Source organism: Spea bombifrons, chromosome 2, assembly GCF_027358695.1.
Source record: "Spea bombifrons isolate aSpeBom1 chromosome 2, aSpeBom1.2.pri, whole genome shotgun sequence".
NCBI lineage: Eukaryota > Metazoa > Chordata > Amphibia > Anura > Pelobatidae > Spea > Spea bombifrons.
Window position 1 is genome coordinate 121,770,640 of NC_071088.1, and position 18,030 is coordinate 121,788,669.

At 39.5% G+C, this 18,030-nt stretch overlaps 1 protein-coding gene across 1 annotated transcript in view; it reads left to right on the plus strand.

Moving 5' to 3' along the window:
• Positions 1 to 18,030, plus strand: part of LHFPL6 (LHFPL tetraspan subfamily member 6) — a 67,473-nt gene that overhangs the window by 45,498 nt on the left and 3,945 nt on the right. The window contains exon 3 of the mRNA XM_053456336.1: positions 12,118 to 12,216. Coding sequence (XP_053312311.1) covers positions 12,118 to 12,216 — 99 coding nt within the window. The remainder of the gene's footprint in view (positions 1 to 12,117; positions 12,217 to 18,030) is intronic.

Consider the following 18,030-nt stretch of genomic DNA (forward strand, 5'->3'; position numbering starts at 1 on the left):
GGGCTACTTGCAGAGATTAACCCCTGAAGTGCCAGCCACGTAGCTGACAAAGTGGGCCCCTTAAGAACAGGTACATATTTCCTATGTGGCCCTATTGCGAGTGTGAAGTTCAGTATGCACTTTTAAACCATATTTCAATTAATCATTATTATTATCTTTTATTTATATATTGAAAACTAAAAAGCATGGTTTGTAGCCTGTGAAGATTAGTTAATCAACCAAAGCAAATTCCTGTTTAGATGAGGTATGACACTTTGGCGCTTGAAATTAAAAATATATTACTATATTTTATGTGCTGATTTTATCCTAATAGTAAAAGTATTGTGTGTAGCTTAGCTCTGCCATGTTGTGATTACGCCAGCAACATTTTATGGTAGTGCAGATTTTCTGGTGGAAATAAACATAAAACTAGGGTGTTTTCAGAAATATGCTACTTTTTCGCAAATCTGAATCCATTACATTTTAATGTGAAAGGTCCTTCAGAAACACATTTTTTCTGCTAACACAAACATATAAACACACGCACAATATATAAAAAAAATATATATATACAGAAACACACAGTATAATATATTTTACTATAGTTAAAATACACATAAACCTTATTTAATAATACATGTAGACCAGAAATATTGCATTTTACCCTTGAAACTATATGATATAAACTTATTATAATACATTAATATATTATATAGGATGATGTCCTGGTTCAGGATATCTTCAATGAGAATGTCTTCACTTGTTAGATGGGGGAAAAAAATGCACAGTTAACCCGAAAAGAGAATTCGCTATAGTATTTCTACATAATTCACAGTTTAACTCCAATAAGGAGTCATATGTGTTATTGTATACATATTTTATATTGTAGTGTATGCAATATCTCATACAGCCCCACCAACTGCAGTCACTAGGATTAAAGTGTTCCCATTGAAATCAGTGGGAGCGATTTTCTCCATATTCGCAGGGGGCCCTATTAGAGCCACCGCTAGAACTAGCTGGCATTGAGTATACCGCGCATACACACGGGTAAGCACGCCAAGAAGATAGGGGCAAACGCAAAGAGGGGATTCTGATAAACCTCTCCATGCATTTGCATGAACATGAATTTAAAGGTAACCTTTGGTGTCCATATGATGCTTAAGTGTCTCTTTGATAAGCAAATGAGCATTAAAGTGAGGTTACGAGTTATGCTGAGTTATCAAAATAAATAGAGGCCACGTTACATGGTTTCTTACCAAGAGGGCGCCCAGATTAGCATATATTTTTAATCAGCTATGTTAATATGGATTCCTTATAGATGTAAACTAACACTCTCAGTTGTTATGAAATATTTGGCATTATTTTATCAGGTCTTTTAAATTTATACACAATTATATCGTAATTTACAAATCCATTATACTTTAACATTATCACTTCCAAATCCTACTTGGTCACTTGTTTTAAGTCTGCTTAGTGTTTAATCTTATTTATTGTACCAGAAATCAATAGATTAAAAAACAAACAAAGAATTTGTTAGTAAAACTTTGACATTTATCTATTTCACGTTTTAATAATTTAGTTGAGGTGCCAGAACATAGTTTAGGCAATTTTGTGTAATGTGTATTTTTCTTGTTCTCTTTGCGTGGGCTTAATAACCTTGCCCACAAAATTGCCTTCGATATTATTGATTTTTATAGACTGTCACAATATTAAACTCCACTGTCCTCTCAGTGCCAAATCGAACTGCAGTGATAACTCATAACAATTTCATAGCCTGTCTACCTGAACATTTAGATCTTTTTCTATTAAAGCAGTATAACGTTAAAATGGTTTGTTTATCCTGAAAAGTTGCTCTATTTAAAGCAAAAGTCCCATGGATTTTTTTTTATTATTATAAAGGAATATAGGTTAGTATTGCCAATACCTCCTGCCGTGGACATCACACTGGCCTGTTTTTTTTATGCTAGTGCTAATAGTCTGCTCCTACATGGATCAGGACCGGGCTTAGCACCAGGCATCTCAGGCGACTAAATTAGAGAGGTGTTGGCAGGGCCGGCCCTACAATGGAGCCGACTGGGGCAAAACAAGCGCTTTTTTTTTTTTTTTTTTTTTGAAGCGGAGGAGAGAGAGGGGCACCGAGTGGTTTTCGCTTACCCGCTCGGCGCCCCTCTCTCTCTCTCCTCTGCAGCGAGTCTCCCTGTTCGGTCTCGGTGCCGGCTTATAATGCAGAGCGCCGGAAGTGACGTCAATTTCCGGCGCTCAGCATTACAAGCCGGCACCGTGGCAGAGCAGGGAGACTCGCCGCAGGACTGTTTAAAGGTAAGTACCGGGGGGGGGTAGATTATGGCGTCGGCGAAGTTTAAAATGCTGCCCCCCCCCGGCGTTTGGAAGGGGGGGCATTTTAAACTTCGCCCCAGGCGGCGTTAAGTCTTCGGCCGGCCCTGGGTGTTGGGCACTATATACTCCCTTGGGAGACAGGTCCAAAGTGGTGGCAGTCCTTGGGGCTTTTACCAGGGGCAGATCTCCATACCTGGGAACTGCATATATATATATATGTCTTTATTTACACATACTTGATCGCTCTTTGGGTTTGAACTAGTCTCTGGGTCAGTTTTCCGCACAGGAGAACGCTGGTCCATGCCCACATTTCATCCGAACAAAGTCACTCTGAGACTAGCCCCGTCCTCACATAGTTACTCGCCTAGAAGTAGGAGAGCTCCCGCTAACTGACCTGTGAAGTTCCCAGACATGCAGACCTCCCTATTTTATATGAGAGTACCACAGTGTTCCTCAACCCTAAAGCCTACAGTAATCTTAAGATGAAACAACAAGGAAAACAACAAAATAGATTTAAAAATTAATTTGTGTAAACACATAATAATTGTGTTAAAACATAAGACCATATAAAGTATAAAAAATGGTTGGACGTCAGAGGATTTTTGCCTGGGCTGTGACACAACAAGTAGATGATATGCAGCCGCCTGAAAAATATATATTATGCAGAAACTAGAACTAGAAAAGAAAAGAGCATAAAAATGTATTTCTATTCTATTGGCAAGACCTCCAGTATAATGAAACTGAACAGTGAAGACAAAGGTGAAAGGCGCTATTAATACATACAGGTCACATGCAATTTGCTTAATACATAGCTGGAACTCGGCATCTTAATTCATTTTTCCTTATATTTGATTATATATATTTCTATTCTGGATTTGGATTTGGATTTGAAGGAAGATGATACGAATAAAATCATAGTTTATTTCTGAGTTCTGTTTAAATTAGGATAGACTACCCCTTTAAGTGCAATCTAAAGCCCACTTAAGAAAAAGCTGTGAGATAGGATTTTGTAGAATGGAAAATATTTCCAGGAATACATATTCAGGTTTTGTTTAAGAGGCAAATTGTATCAATATTTCATTGGCGTCACCTCAGAGAAGTCACTCCTCTCTAGGTCTGACAGTCCTGCAATTTTGCTCATATCAAAGCAAATCAAACATGCCTGAAAGCGAAGGACTGGCAGAAAATTAGGAGCCAAATTCCCTGTGTGGCATCTTGAAAGGATGTTGTGAAGTGATAAAAGCAGGCAGCTTGATACCGTCTCTCTGAGAAATGAACAAAGATTGTTGTCATAATTGACTTTTTGCATGTTAGAACCCCGGAGTTAAAAAATATACTTTTCTCGGCAACGCCTGTGTGCCAGTGGGACTGCGATATTTTGCGTGACTCTTTGGCACTCAAACTATTAGGCTGATTACAACATCTGGAAAATCCATTCTTCCTTCGACCCTGGAAAAAAAAATGAACTCCATTTATTTACCCTTTGATTGCCAGAGCAAGTCAATTAATCACCATCTTGGCAATGACACTCGAGTTTCATCTGTATGAGATTTTCCCTGCTTTCCCCCTGGTTCTTTTCATGGAATTAATGAGTTTCCACAGTCACAACGTTTTAATAGCTCTGCATTTGGAGAATGGAACTTTGCCAAGTGACATGACGATGTGAAGGGGCTAAAATGTGCTTCTTTCATCTCATATTCTTTAGGTTTTACAAATTCCCCTTCTAAAGTGAAATGTTTGCCCAGATCCTCTGCCGCTTTGAGGCATGTTTGAACTGGGCAGACTTTCTCAGTGCTTTGAAAAGAACCTTGCGTTGGGACCACCCTGTCCTAAGAGATAGCGAGTGCTTGGTTGCAGGCATTCAATGTCAATAGGAAATCTGCTTCTATGTTGGATTAGTCAAACCTTAAGGATTAAATTACTGAAGCTGCACAGATCTAAAGCAAACACAAAGAAGCACAAATACTGCTGATGTGACCTATTTTAATCAACGTTTGTCCATGTGAGTAATAATTATTTTTTAAAAATTACTTTTTTCTATGCTTTTCACTGTGTATATGTACTGTGCATTGAATCAACTAGTTAAAGAAAGGAACTAACTACATTTAGGAGACATATCATGTATTTTCACAATTTTTATTGCTTTAATTTTCTTTCCTTTCTCCAGATTAAATTAAAATTTGAAAATAAGTTTATTATTTGCAAGATTCATATGTAAGTTCAAAAAAAAACATACTAATTAACAATACATTTATCTTGACATTATTATCTTTTTTAGCTCTGAGTTCACTAAGATGTCATCAGGCTTACAAAAAGTCCCCCTTTTCATATAACTGACTTGACTTTTGCGCAAAAAGGAATATACGGTACTTTTTAACTTAGAATGAAAAGAATCAACTTCATCAAATCTCTTTGAAGGTTTGCAAACATTTACGTGCTTCTTAAGTGTATTTTAAGGACCAACTTACATTTGAAGTCGTACTTCATTTCTTTGCTCCTGGCCGTACTATACAATCCAGGAGAAGTGATGTCATGCGAAATCCACCAATATTATGCAGGGTTGCTGGCAAGTGTAGCGAGGGAATTTTGGCCCCTGGGCTGCTCTTATTTTAAGGTGTTGAACTTCTGAGTTTAATTACCCACATTCTTTGGGTGAAGCGCTGCTTCCCAGGGTCTTTGGGTCACTTTCCTCTTTCTCCGAGCTGGAGAGCAGCCTCTGGCCATCCACACACACACACACACTTCCTCTCTTTCTTCCTAGCCCACTTGGCTCTCTGAGTCAAGCCCTGCCCCCACATGCAGCTAGCCCCACCCCTGATTAAGCTACTCTCCCAGAAGAGGAAGAGCTCCAGGTAGTCTACCTTGGGAAGCTCCCAGGTATGGTGACTTTGCATATAGCTATCAGGCATCTAGAATAAAATGGAATTTAGATCCTTTGTGTGTTGCCTTTTTGGTCTTTATGTGCCAGAACTGTCTAGCTGGGTTTGCCACCTGAAGTGAAGATTTTTACCTGCAATTACCACAAGTTTTCCATTTTTGTCTATATAAATTCTCTTTTTTTTGGATACAGTTTCTGTCCTGAACAGGGCATTGTGTATGTAAAAGCCTATGATTCATTTTACTGTTGAAGGCAAAGGAGTCAGACTGAAAATTAATACATTGATTCTAATTAGTGCGACGTTGTGTTAGAACAGTGTTATCGCTTTGCAGGGTATATATAGATTCATAAAATAAATGTTTCCTCCCATACCATTAATTTATATTAAGCGGATTTCTTTGTGAAGACAATTTAACATTTAATTTTTAAAACTTTTATATGGTTCTCTCATTGTTCTTTTTTCCCATTAAACATTTAATTTTTTAAGCTGTTATGAAAATGTATGTCGTTAAGTATTCTGTTTAATAACGTAAATTACATTTAATGATGTAAGAAATATGTATTACATTGTATTTTTTCTCAATTTAAATATTAGGAAAGTTTATGATGCAAAGGAAATGACTGAAAATGAATGCTTATTTTATAGGAGAAATTAATACACTAAATCTCTCTACCTGGTGTCAAGGATACGTCCAGTTCGGTTAAAGAATTTTTTAGGTTGAATGTGTGTTTTAAAGTGTAGTCGGTAAATGAAAACGTTAAAACATTAGCAGTAAAGCTGGACAAACCAGTATAAGCTTGAGCTTGGCGGAGTGCCATCTGGGGCCACAAATCACACCTATGGGGTCCGAATGTGAATGAGTTTGGCTCGTGAGTCTTGGCTAGTGGTGACCTCTGGCTGGAAAATTCACAAACCTATTCATTAGCACATGTTGGTTGAATTAATGGTCGAATTCTCCTCAGAAAAAGTTATTTCCTTTATTTAGATTATGCGCATAATCGAGACAAGGCACACAACACACAAAAGTCGAAGCGTTGTCTAATTACGTATTTGGATTACATGGTTTATATAACTTCTTATATTTCTTATCTGCTTCTAATAGCATGCATCATTCTGATTGGTTACTTTTTAAGCAGGTTACGCCTCTTAGTAGATATGTTGGCGCAACTCGTGATATATCATAGACTAGACATTTTCTACTGTCTTTGTCAGCAATAATATTTATGATTACATAAGCATTTTTCTAACAGCACATCGCACGGTTATTTATACACATTCACAACAAGCATTAGTGATCAGAGCAGACAGATTACACGATATGCGCATGTCCAGTAACAAAAGTAGCAGAGTGTGTGAAATGTAGAGGAATTGCCGGGTGAAGATCTTAGAATAGCCGTTTGCCATATCTCTAGGAGTGACGCCTGTCCGAAACAGGTCAAGAATGAATGAATGAGATAATCTTTTTAGAACTTTGCTTATGGATTCAGGAATTTTGTTTCTTTGACTACATGTTTTTTAGTCATTTTCCGAACCACCACAAAGTGTCCACTGTGTTAGTGTCAGAGCTTCCAGCTATTCTCCACACTCAGATAGTGATGTAAGTTGCATGGTTGTCAGCAGCTTCTAGTTGCTAGAGGTACAAGTGTTGTCTGATAATACCATGAAGATAACACCTTCCAAGTGTCCCATTTTGGGAGGGATAGTCCCTCTTTGGAACCAAAAGCTCTCTGCCCCCACTCAGAGATTTACCATTTCCTAAGAGCTCCGGCTGATTGCTAGGTATGTGTGGTATCACCGTGTTCTACACCCATAAATGCCCCAGTAATGCATATAGAAAAATCTACTAATCTTTACAAAGTAAAATTGTATAAATAAAATGCATTATTAATCAAATAAATAGTTAAATACCTTACCCACTTACATCAATAGATCGCTTAAAAAGACTTGGTAAAACTCCCTTAAGCATGCCTTTAGCCACACATCCCTACAGCAAAGGTGCCCCTCTTTGGGATTTGTAATGTTGGGGGTTTTTAAATAGAGAAAAAGAAGTGTTACAGCATGAACTAATAGCGGGACTGCATTGTGGTGCTGAAAACTAGCGGAAAAATGACAAAGATAATGTAATATATAAGTAATATAGCTCAGAGATGTGATGCTATACTCTAACACTGAAAAAATGAAATAATCTTTTTACCGCACTTGTGAAAGTTCTTAAAATATAAAAACATAAGCAGGTTTTTGCAAGTTAGGTAAAACTTGTGAAAACAAATCATGGAGTAAGTACTATGTATCTATGTTATGAAGGGTTAATGTTGGATGTCATTTGAATGTGCACTTTCCAATTCATAGCCTAAAAAGGCTTACACTGGTGTCGAGATAGGTGTTAAAGTGCCTCTAGCCTAGAGCGAGTTACCAAGATCTTCAGTTACTTTGTAAAAGCCTCTAAAGAATGTGGATCAGTTCATTAAAATCCTTTGAGGCCTTAGATTGTCTAGATTGGTATTGTCTGCTTGTAGGAGATGAAATGTGTTTTTGCTTTATGAAAGGAAGAAGAAAAAGTGTTTTTTTTTTTAATATATTTTTGGAAGCAAAGCAACAGATACCAGCATAAAATATCCAAATATTTTTTTCTTCTGAACTTTTTAGACATATTCTTCAAAAAAGTACATTAATTTTATCTTGTTTTGAACAATATTATAGTGTAAAACTGGAGATTTGGAAACACGGGAAGCAGCATTTAGAAATTTTGTGAATTATGTAGCATTTATTCATTTTAGCTAAAAATGGCATTTTAAACATCATCCCTGGTATCGCTGAATACCCCAACCCTTCTTGCAAATAATTCTTTAACCATGTAAACTTTTGTCTTATCTATTAAACTTTCCCTGGAAAATTATGATCATGTACCACAAAAGCAGGCACTCATGGGCATATCTGGAAGCTCCCCGGCTTTGTCTATGCGATATTAAATGTTGAGAGGAAAAAATACAATGACAGATCTATTTACTTAATATAAATCTATAAACGATGTGCCTTAATGTTTTGTCTAAGTAGAACTGCTTCTTTAATGTGCCTATGTTAAACGCAGTTTGGGATATAGCTCTATTGTATAATCTATACAGATCTAAGGATTTACAGATCTTGTCACCTTACTGCAATCAAAGCAATAATTTCTCAAACAGGAAAAATGTGTGATTTCTAGTTTTGGTCTAATTTATCACAAGCATTGTATATATTTTTGTCATATTGAACGATCCTTGATTGCTTTTATATGGGGTGTAGAAATGTGTCTGAAATGTATAGTGCCAAATGTGGGGAAGCATTATACCTGACAGCAGATAACAGATGTTTTCTATTCACAATAACCATAACTCCTTTATAATTCCCTTCCTTTATTAGCCACCTGAAGCCCTTGCTTGGAGTTAATCACATGGATCTATCATCTGCACTTACTGTCAGCCGGCCATCCCACAGGTCATGGCTTCTGCTTCCTTTTCTTATTACACGGAGTCCCCTTGTAATGTGAAGAAATTGTATCGGAATCTGAGTGCTCTGTGTTCATGCTACTGTAATCATTCATGGCTGAAGATTTATGTGGTGGGGTGCTGTGCACTCATACCAATTATATACTGGGGACACTAATGTCTGTAAAAGTCAGGAGAAATCGGTTTGTACATAGTGCTTCCACTGGCGAAATGATGCTCTCCAAGACCTGGCTTGTGCCCTTCTCTCAAGGTCAGCAGTCTGATCTAGAACTCTGTCGAAATTTCTGTCTCCAGCCATAATGCATTCTTTGAAATTCCAGAGCTGAGATGTGCATTGGTAAGTTGGGAATTTGCAGAGAGTTCACCTCTTTAGGCATTACAAAGGGCATGCCCCGGTGAGCTTCACATCATGAACTGACCCTGTGTGCTGCATAATTAATTTGAGGAAAGTTATTAAAGAGTAACCTCACAGATTTAACTTTGCAGCAAGCAGGGCAAGCTCACGTGTTCTTGCAGAAAAGGCTCATAGGTGTTGACCTTTTATAATTCAAAGGGATACTGGAGCTAAAGTGTTCTCCTGCAAGCTCTCAGACAAGTCGAATGGCAAATGATTTAGGTAAACTATACAAATGGTCAGAGCTGTGGTGACTGGACTTTAATGTGGTTAAGTGCAAGGTGTAGCATAAAGACTCAAGGGCATAGAATATCTGATATACTCCTAACCTCAATGTGTGAGGAAAGGGATTTAGGGAAATTTATTTCGGAGGATTTAAAGGTAGGTAGACAATGCAGTAGAGCAGCAGGTAATGCAAGCAGAATGCTTGGTTGTATAGCGAGAGGCATTAGCAGTAGGAAGAGGGAAGAGCTCATGCCGCTGTACAGATCACTGGTGAGACCTCACTTGGAGTATTGTGTACAGTACTGGAGACCGGATCTCCAGAAGGATATAGATACGTTGGAGAAAGTGCAGAGAAGGGCTACTAAAATGGTTTATGGATTACAAGATAAACCTTACCAGGACAGGTTAAAGGATCTTAACAAATATAGCCTGAAAGAAAGACGTGACAGGGGGATATGATAGAAACATTTAACATAAGGTAAAACCAGGGACTACGGAAAGTATTCAGCGTTTGGGCAGACTAGATGGGCCGAATGGTTCTTATCCGTTGAAACATTCTATCTATGTTTCTATAGTAATATGCATTTGAGAAAAACGTATCTTTCTAGCTTCCTCTCTTATTTTACGTGAAGCGTCTGATATAAACCTGCCATCATTGCCCGAAATGTTTGTACGTTTCTTTCCCTCTTTTGTCGCTATGTAGAGTAGTTTTATTTCTTAAAAAAGTGAAGCGTTTCTGTAACTCGCAGCCTTTATATAACAGCCTCTACGTATAGAAACCCAAGACATGATTTTAATTACTTCCTTATCTCTCTGTGTACCTAGCTTTCTTGTGACAACTGTTTCTATGAAACTGTTGCGACTGACATAATTATTTTCAATTATCTTTATGTTCCTTGGAGTGAGGGAAGTTCATTTGGTTATATCTTTGTAATGTCGCTGCCAGTAAATCCTCTCTCTTGATATCTTATGATCACTATGTATGCTCTCCTTGGGAGGTGAGAGCAGACACTTGTGTGGTGGTGTTGACATACAACAGATGGCTTTGTTTGGGTGCCACATTTTTCAGCACTGGTTTGGGCATTTTAAGTATTCTGCTTTAGAACTGTGAAATTAGTGATTGCAGGATCCATTCTTCTGCTTGGCTTGTGTTTCTGGCTTCACTTACTATTCATGTAAGCCTAATTATCACCCGTCTGCATATACAGTGTTACTTTAGATGGTACTGGTAATTATGGTGTCTTAAACATGCATGCCTGATATTATTCAAATGAAGGTGACTGCCTTTCACACGTTTTGCATAGCTTATCAAAAATTTTAGTTATTCATTCTTTAAGGTCACCAGGTGTCCTCATTCTCTGGAGACACTTCGCTGACTGAGGCCCCAATTCACTATTTGGCCCTAGAAGCATCCTATGAAACCTTCCTAATTATCTCTATAATTTGTTTTTTGGCTTTAAATCCCACAAAAGTATCTGAAATGGGTTAAATCATTTGTAAAAATTCTCAGACAATATTTTTGTACCACCTTTAAATCATATATTATTGAATTTGAGAAAAAATACATATTTAACTCAGTAGGGCATGTGTCCTAATTTGGTTAATTAATGAGCGCCCATATAACACAACCACAAATCCCCATTCTGCCCTAAAGGCCTAGAATATAATGTTGGCTACTATGTTTGTTTTTTATACAATTGCATTAAAATGTCCCCAGTGTACCTGGTGTGATTATTATCCTTACTTTATTAATGTGGCTATGTGTCCAGCATCTTTTAGTGTTTGTTATGGATGTTAGACTTTTCTCTTAGGTGGACTGACCTGTTGTTGTCTAGGACCTCTGGCCAAATGGGCAGTAAGGGAGCAAAGGTTACCCCATGTGTTGGTATGCTGACTGCAGCCACATCCCATAAAATGACCGGGAAAGAATAGGGTGCTCTAATGTTTTACCCTATCTACTAGATTGGCTCTGTTTGAGCTGGTACCTAGACCCCTCTCCTTTCTTCACCTGGTGATTCCACCATGTATCATAGTTTTCATTAGTGAGGCAAACAGCGGTCAGTGGGAGTGTGTGCCGGTGGAGCAGAGTGCAGTCAGTGAGTGTGCAGCAGTGTGGCTGAGAGTGTTCAGCGTCAGTGTAATGAAAGAGTATCCCTTCTCTAAAAAAAATTGAGGAAAAATCACAAGGAGCAAGTGAAAATAAACAAAAATCTAACAAAAATCTTGCTCTTCTGGGTACTAAATAAAATTCTGCTTTACTCTAAGGATGAGATGAGGTGTTACTTCCCAACGTAACACAAAAGCTGTAACCCAACAGCAAAACAATCCATCAGTTTTGTAGCCACCCACCTCTCTTGGCTGAAATAAAGGGGAGGCTAAATTGGACCAGATTGGTCCTTTCTAAACATTTCTAATTAGACCAACTTGCTTCACCTGATTAAATCCTGGCATCGACTTTTAATGCTACCTTGCAAGTGTCAAAAGTTTATTTAACTTGCTTGGTAAGAGCAAAAAGAATTAGCCGCAGTTGGCGTTATGTAGATTCCATACACCAATTTACTAGACTTTGTCCCTCCTCACACGATCTCCTTGATAATGCAATATAATGATGATATGGCTGATATGTGTTTTTATTTAGTTTTGTAATAATTTATAACTAAAGGTAACTTTGAGGACCTCTTCATTAATAGGCATTAACGGTCACTGCCTCCCTCTATTTGTCAAATATAGACTTTGATATTGCTGGTTGTATTGGCAGACAAATGCAAGCAAGCCCAAGAAGGCAGAACCTCATGATTTCACTGTGTTTTCTCTACAGGGCTGCTGATTGGATCCGGCTGTGCGTTGTACCCCTTGGGTTGGGGCAGTGAAGAAATTCGGCAGGCGTGTGGAAACCTCTCAGATCAATTTGAGTTGGGTAAGTTCAAAGCCAACAAACTCCACAATACTGTTGTCAATTTAAACTCAAAAGTACAAAATTACCTTAGCTTTTTGTTTTAAAAAAAGACCTGCAAGATGTAGGCAGTGCATTAGGGATAGATATGTTTGATTTTAATGTTGACTTAGATCCATGAAAATCCATGAAAATCACGCTACTCCTATATCGCTCTCCTCCAGTAGGTTATATAGGGTATGGAGGGAGGTACTGAGTGCTTTTCTCTTTTCAACCGCTGGTAACACTAGGAGATGCCAGTACACGTGATGTCAGGCACAGCTTTGCCACCAGCTACCGGGCATTTACCTTGTGTCATATGTGGGAAAAGTTGTAATGTCAGGGGACATTCTGCCCACACAACCTCACATCCCTCCCTTACTCCTCATGCAGAGAGCATAGACTCTCTACAGTCCCGATAGTTGGGAGATTTGTCAGGGTTGCCTACAGCAATGTTGGAGTTCTTTCCATATGTGGTGTGAAAAATGTTCTTTAGAAATTCTATGGTTTTACATATCAGGACATAACAATCATCTGTTCCTTAGAGGGTCTAAAAATTAGGTTTAAACAATCTCAGGTGAACAACACCACAAAACATATTGCACCGTGTCATGGTTTATTCAACAAAATGGAGAGACCATGTGTGAAATAAATAAGAACGCCTTATGATTCCCTAGCTTGTAGAACACCCTTTACCAGTAATAACTTGAAGTAATTGTTTTCTGTATGACTTTATCAGTCTCACACATCATTGTGGAGTGATTTTGTCCCACTCTTCTTTACGACGTAGCTTCAGTTCATTAAAGTTTGCGGCCTTTTGTTTTTGCACAGCTCTCTTAAGGTCCAGCAACAGCACTTTAAAGTAAGGTATCATGTATGATTTTAGAGACATATGCTGTATATCCCTAATCACGAGTGTAATCATTATTTCTCCAGTTCTATATTAGAAAAAGTCTCTCTTTTTCACACTTTTAAAAATAATAGCAATCTTGGGGTGTTGCTCACACCATCTCGTATACCTACTAATTTTAATTGAACTTCACACTTGCTAATCACTTTGCTTTGATTTTGTGTTACATTTCAATTAACTCCATGGAGCCTGAGATGTAAATTAGTGAATTCATCTAAAAAAAAAACCCTCAGAAATGTATTTTAATACTTGCTACCTGTATTTGAATATTTTATAAATTAATTTTTATCCTTCTCTGGGACGATTTAATCTTTTAACAACATATAACAGACATACCACCTCTTAAACAGTATGGTAGACCCAGACACATTATATTATTTTTAATTGTTTCTATTTTTATTGTGTATGTTTCTTTGTTAAAATAGATGTTGTTAATAAAAATACCTACAGCACACAATGGTGAATTGGGCCAGGAGTGCATCACGACCCGGAGTTTCCCCTTAGTTACCTGGAGAAGCAGTTCCCAGTTATCGTCTTTAGAACAATTAAAGGCGATGTGCACCATTAAGAAACAGAACGACAAGATATGACATCATATCCTGGTGAACAGTATCTTTAAGGATATCCTTAAGTATAGTGTAAATGGGCCAGCTGAGGATATCAAAGTTGTGGAGCTGTCGTCATTCCTGCAACATACCCATACCTTGGAACTTCCCAAGGGAGTGGTAGCTGCAGAGCTAGAACCTGAGAACATTTGGTGGGAGAGAACTCGGCAGGCAACAGAGCAAAGTGGAAAAAATATGGGCAGGAGTGGATGTGGCTGCATGCTGCTCCCCCGTCCAGAGAAAGAAGAAATTGACTTGAAGACGTAGTTGTAATCTGAGTTCTAAATAAAGCTACTCTCAAAATGAAACAGTCAATAATGCCGCAATGGCAGCAACTCTCGGCTGTCCTTTTCAGTGGTGGATATATTTACTCAATCTAGGGCCCGCCATCTGACGTTTTGCTCTCCCTTACAGAACAAATCCTGCCCGGATGACCCTCCCTCCACACCACCAGTATTCTCAAGTATTTTTAGTGGCAAAGATAGGGCAGACAAGCCGTTTGGGGGCACTGACAAGCCATTTGTATGCAAAGATGGTGCACACAAGACGTTTGGGGGCACTAATAAGCTGTTTGAGCACAAAGTGTGTTTAGACAAGCCTTTTGGGGACAAAGACATAATCGACGCGTCATGGTAGACTAGTGACTTCTCTACCTGTAAAGGCCTAGGGTAACTACATTGTATTTCCGCCATTCAAGGACATAGTATGGAGTAAATGAGATGACACACGCATAGGCAGACAATTAAACCCCTCCATAATCAGACATAAGTAGTCTCAGTAAATTAACCCCCTCTATTACCAGACATGTGCAGCAGTGTCGAGGCTATTAACCCCTCTATTACCAGACATGAGCAGTTTGGGGCAAATAACCCCCTCCATTGTCAGACATTTAACCAACATGTAACTGCCTGTATTATCAGACATTAATCACAGTCACATACATATCACACACAGTGGGTTTCGTACCTGGTGCTGGCTGCAGCTTACACTGAGTTCCATGTGGACTCAAGCGTGGAGAGGTCCCTTCTGATTGGCTAAGACCTCCTCCATCCATCCTAGTGAGGGCTTCTCCTACAGCCCCCTCTAATTAGTGGTCCAGAGTTTGTCTCTACTTCTGTCATTACAATTCTAATAGTTGTACCACCCTGATGGTGAATATGTCTTCTTGCTTTGGCTGACCTTTATCTAGATCTCAGCAAAGGATTTATTGCAATGCATGAAATTTTATTATAACAAAAGCATAACCAATTTACTGGTTGGTAATCTTTCCAAATGATTTATGTGAATGTTAAATTGTAATTTTGCATCACCATGTGCTCTCAAGTCTGTGAAATTGCTAATTTTCCCAAATTTTACACATACAAAAAAATTAAAAGGTTATATAAGGACCATTGTGTAAAGATATTAAATTAGTATTAATGGTAAGAAGGGGAGTTGGAGACATGCAAAATAAAGGATAGAAAGGGGGGGTTCACCTTCACAGAATTTTTAACATGAAGTAAAATATTACTTGTCGGTAACACATTTTGTAGACTCGTTGCCAATCCCATCATGTCATAATGAGGTAGATCTTATTGTACCTTTTGTGTCATTACTCAATATTTGTATTTATTTCATCAATGTAGGGCTGCAACTAACGATTATTTTAATAATCGATTAGTTGGCCGATTATTTTTTCGATTAATCGGATAAAAAAATACATTATTTTAAATTGAAGAAAAATTGCAATAAAAAACGTACAATTTACACTTTCATCTCTTTATTGCAATGGCCTCTCTCTATTCACCTTCTTATTTTACTGACATAATAATAAAAGCTACAAGAACCCAAACACAGTGCTTCTCAAACTAGGTTTTAATACAAAGTTATTAGTAAATATTAATTCATATGTTAACTATTTTTCATATTTAATAAAAACTGAGAAAAAAGCCTTGTTTAAATTTTTTTATTTACCAAACTGCCCCCAGTTATGCACATCTGACCCCCAGCTTGCCACTCTGCCCCATATATGCCTTATACCTCTTATATGCCAGATTCCACTGTGCCCCCTGATATGCCACTGTGCCCCTGATATGCATTATACTCCTTATATGCCAGTGATATGCAACTGAGCCCCCTGATATACCTTTTACCCCCAGATTTGTTTTATGCCCCCCTGATATGCCTAATATCGATGTCTTATACCCCCTATATGCCACTGAGCCCCCTGATATACCTTTTACCCCCAGATATGTTTATGCCCCCTGATATGCCTAATATCCATATGCCTTATACCCCCTATATGCCCTAAAAATTCATAATACCCCCATACACCACTATAACTCACCCATACACCACTCTGGCTCCTCCCCCTCCCATACACCACTCTGGCTCCTCCCCTCCCATACACCACTCTGGCTCCTCCCCCTCCCATACGCCACTCTGGCTCCTCCCCCGCCCATACACCACTCTGGCTCCTCCCCTCCCATACATCACTTTGCCTCCTCCCCCTCCCATATACCACTCTGCCTCCTCCCCCCCATACATCACTCTGGCTCCTCCCATACTCCACTCTGCCTCCTCCCATACATCACGTTGGCTCCTCCCCCTCCCATACATCACTTTGCCTCCTCCCCCCTCCCATAATCCACTCTGCCTCCTGTGAACCTCCGTTTCTGACAAGACACCAGGGAGCCGGGTAGAGAGGCAGAGTGGCGTATGAGAGGGGGAGGAGCCAGAGTGGTGTATTGGAGGGTGGCTCCCATACACCCCTCTGACTCCTCCCCCCTCCCATACACCGCTCTGCCTCTCTACCCGGCTCCGTTACTGAAGGCACTTTCATTGCAGCTTCATAGAAGCCACAGTGTAAGTGAAGGGCAGTAACGGAGTCTGTCTGTGCGATGCAGACCCTCACCGGCCATCAGAGAGGATGATTCTCTGTCAGCCGGTGGGGGTCTGCATCGCACAGACAGACTCCGTTACTCACCTTCACTTACACTGAGGCTTCTATGAAGCTGCAGGGAAAGTGCTTGTCAGTAAGGGTGCCGGGTAGAGAGGCAGAGTGGCGTATGAGAGGGGGAGGAGCCAGAGTGGTGTATTGGAGGGTGGCTCCCATACACCGCTCTGACTCCTCCCCCCTCCCATACACCGCTCTGCCTCTCTACCCGGCTCCGTTACTGAAGGCACTTTCATTGCAGCTTCATAGAAGCCACAGTGTAAGTGAAGGGCAGTAACGGAGTCTGTCTGTGCGATGCAGACCCTCACCGGCCATCAGAGAGGATGATTCTCTGTTAGCCGGTGGGGGTCTGCATCGCACAGACAGACTACGTTACTCACCTTCACTTACACTGAGGCTTCTATGAAGCTGCAGGGAAAGTGCCTTCAGTAACGGTGCCGGGTAGAGAGGCAGAGTGACGTATGGGAGGGGGGAGGAGTCAGAGGGGTCTATGGGAGGGGGGAGAGAGACGGAAGTGAGAGACCGGCCGACAGTGAGGAGAATCCAGGTCCCCTGCAGCGTTGCGGGGGATCTGGATTCCGGTGTTATAATCCGATCTCTGTTTGAGGTCGGATTATATAAAGAGAGGAGTTTTTCAGAGCATTTGCTCTGAAAAAAACCTCTTTTTATAATCGATAAAAATCGATCCGATTAATCGATGATGAAATTCGTTGACAACGATTTTCATAATCGATTATTATCGATTTTATCGATTAGTTGTTTCAGCCCTACATCAATGTCATTTTCCTGGGTTGATGAAGGTTTCATGCCTCTAGGAGACACCAGAATGTATTTTCAGAAAATGGTTCTCCTGTAACTATTGAGCAAGCACTTTAAGAGCATTGGTGTTTTGCTAGATTAGCAAGAAGTCCCTGCTGTTCTGTGATGGACATCCGTGCAACACACATTATTTACACTAATATATTGAAGATGCAACTGGCATCCTGCTTCACATATTTATCTTCCTTTAGGTCACAAATGGTATGTGGGTAGGTTTGTCTTGGGTTTAGTTCCCTTTATATAGCCTTATTTTGGCCACTGACTCTTGTATGATTTTGCACTTGCTGCTCCAAGTGCACTCCTTACATTGGGTTCATTTCCTATCGGTGACCTAGCTTGTTTCTCACACCTTACTGCTTGGCTTAAGTCCGGACTTTTGTTATTTTTGGACAATGCTGACTTATTCAGTCAACCTTCGCTTGTTCTGTGACATTGAGTTCCTACTATTGAGTCCCACAAATCTAGTACTGCCTGGGTCAGGGCTAGTGGTTTTGGCAGTCCTTAAGGATCCTCAGAAAGTCCTGCAATCA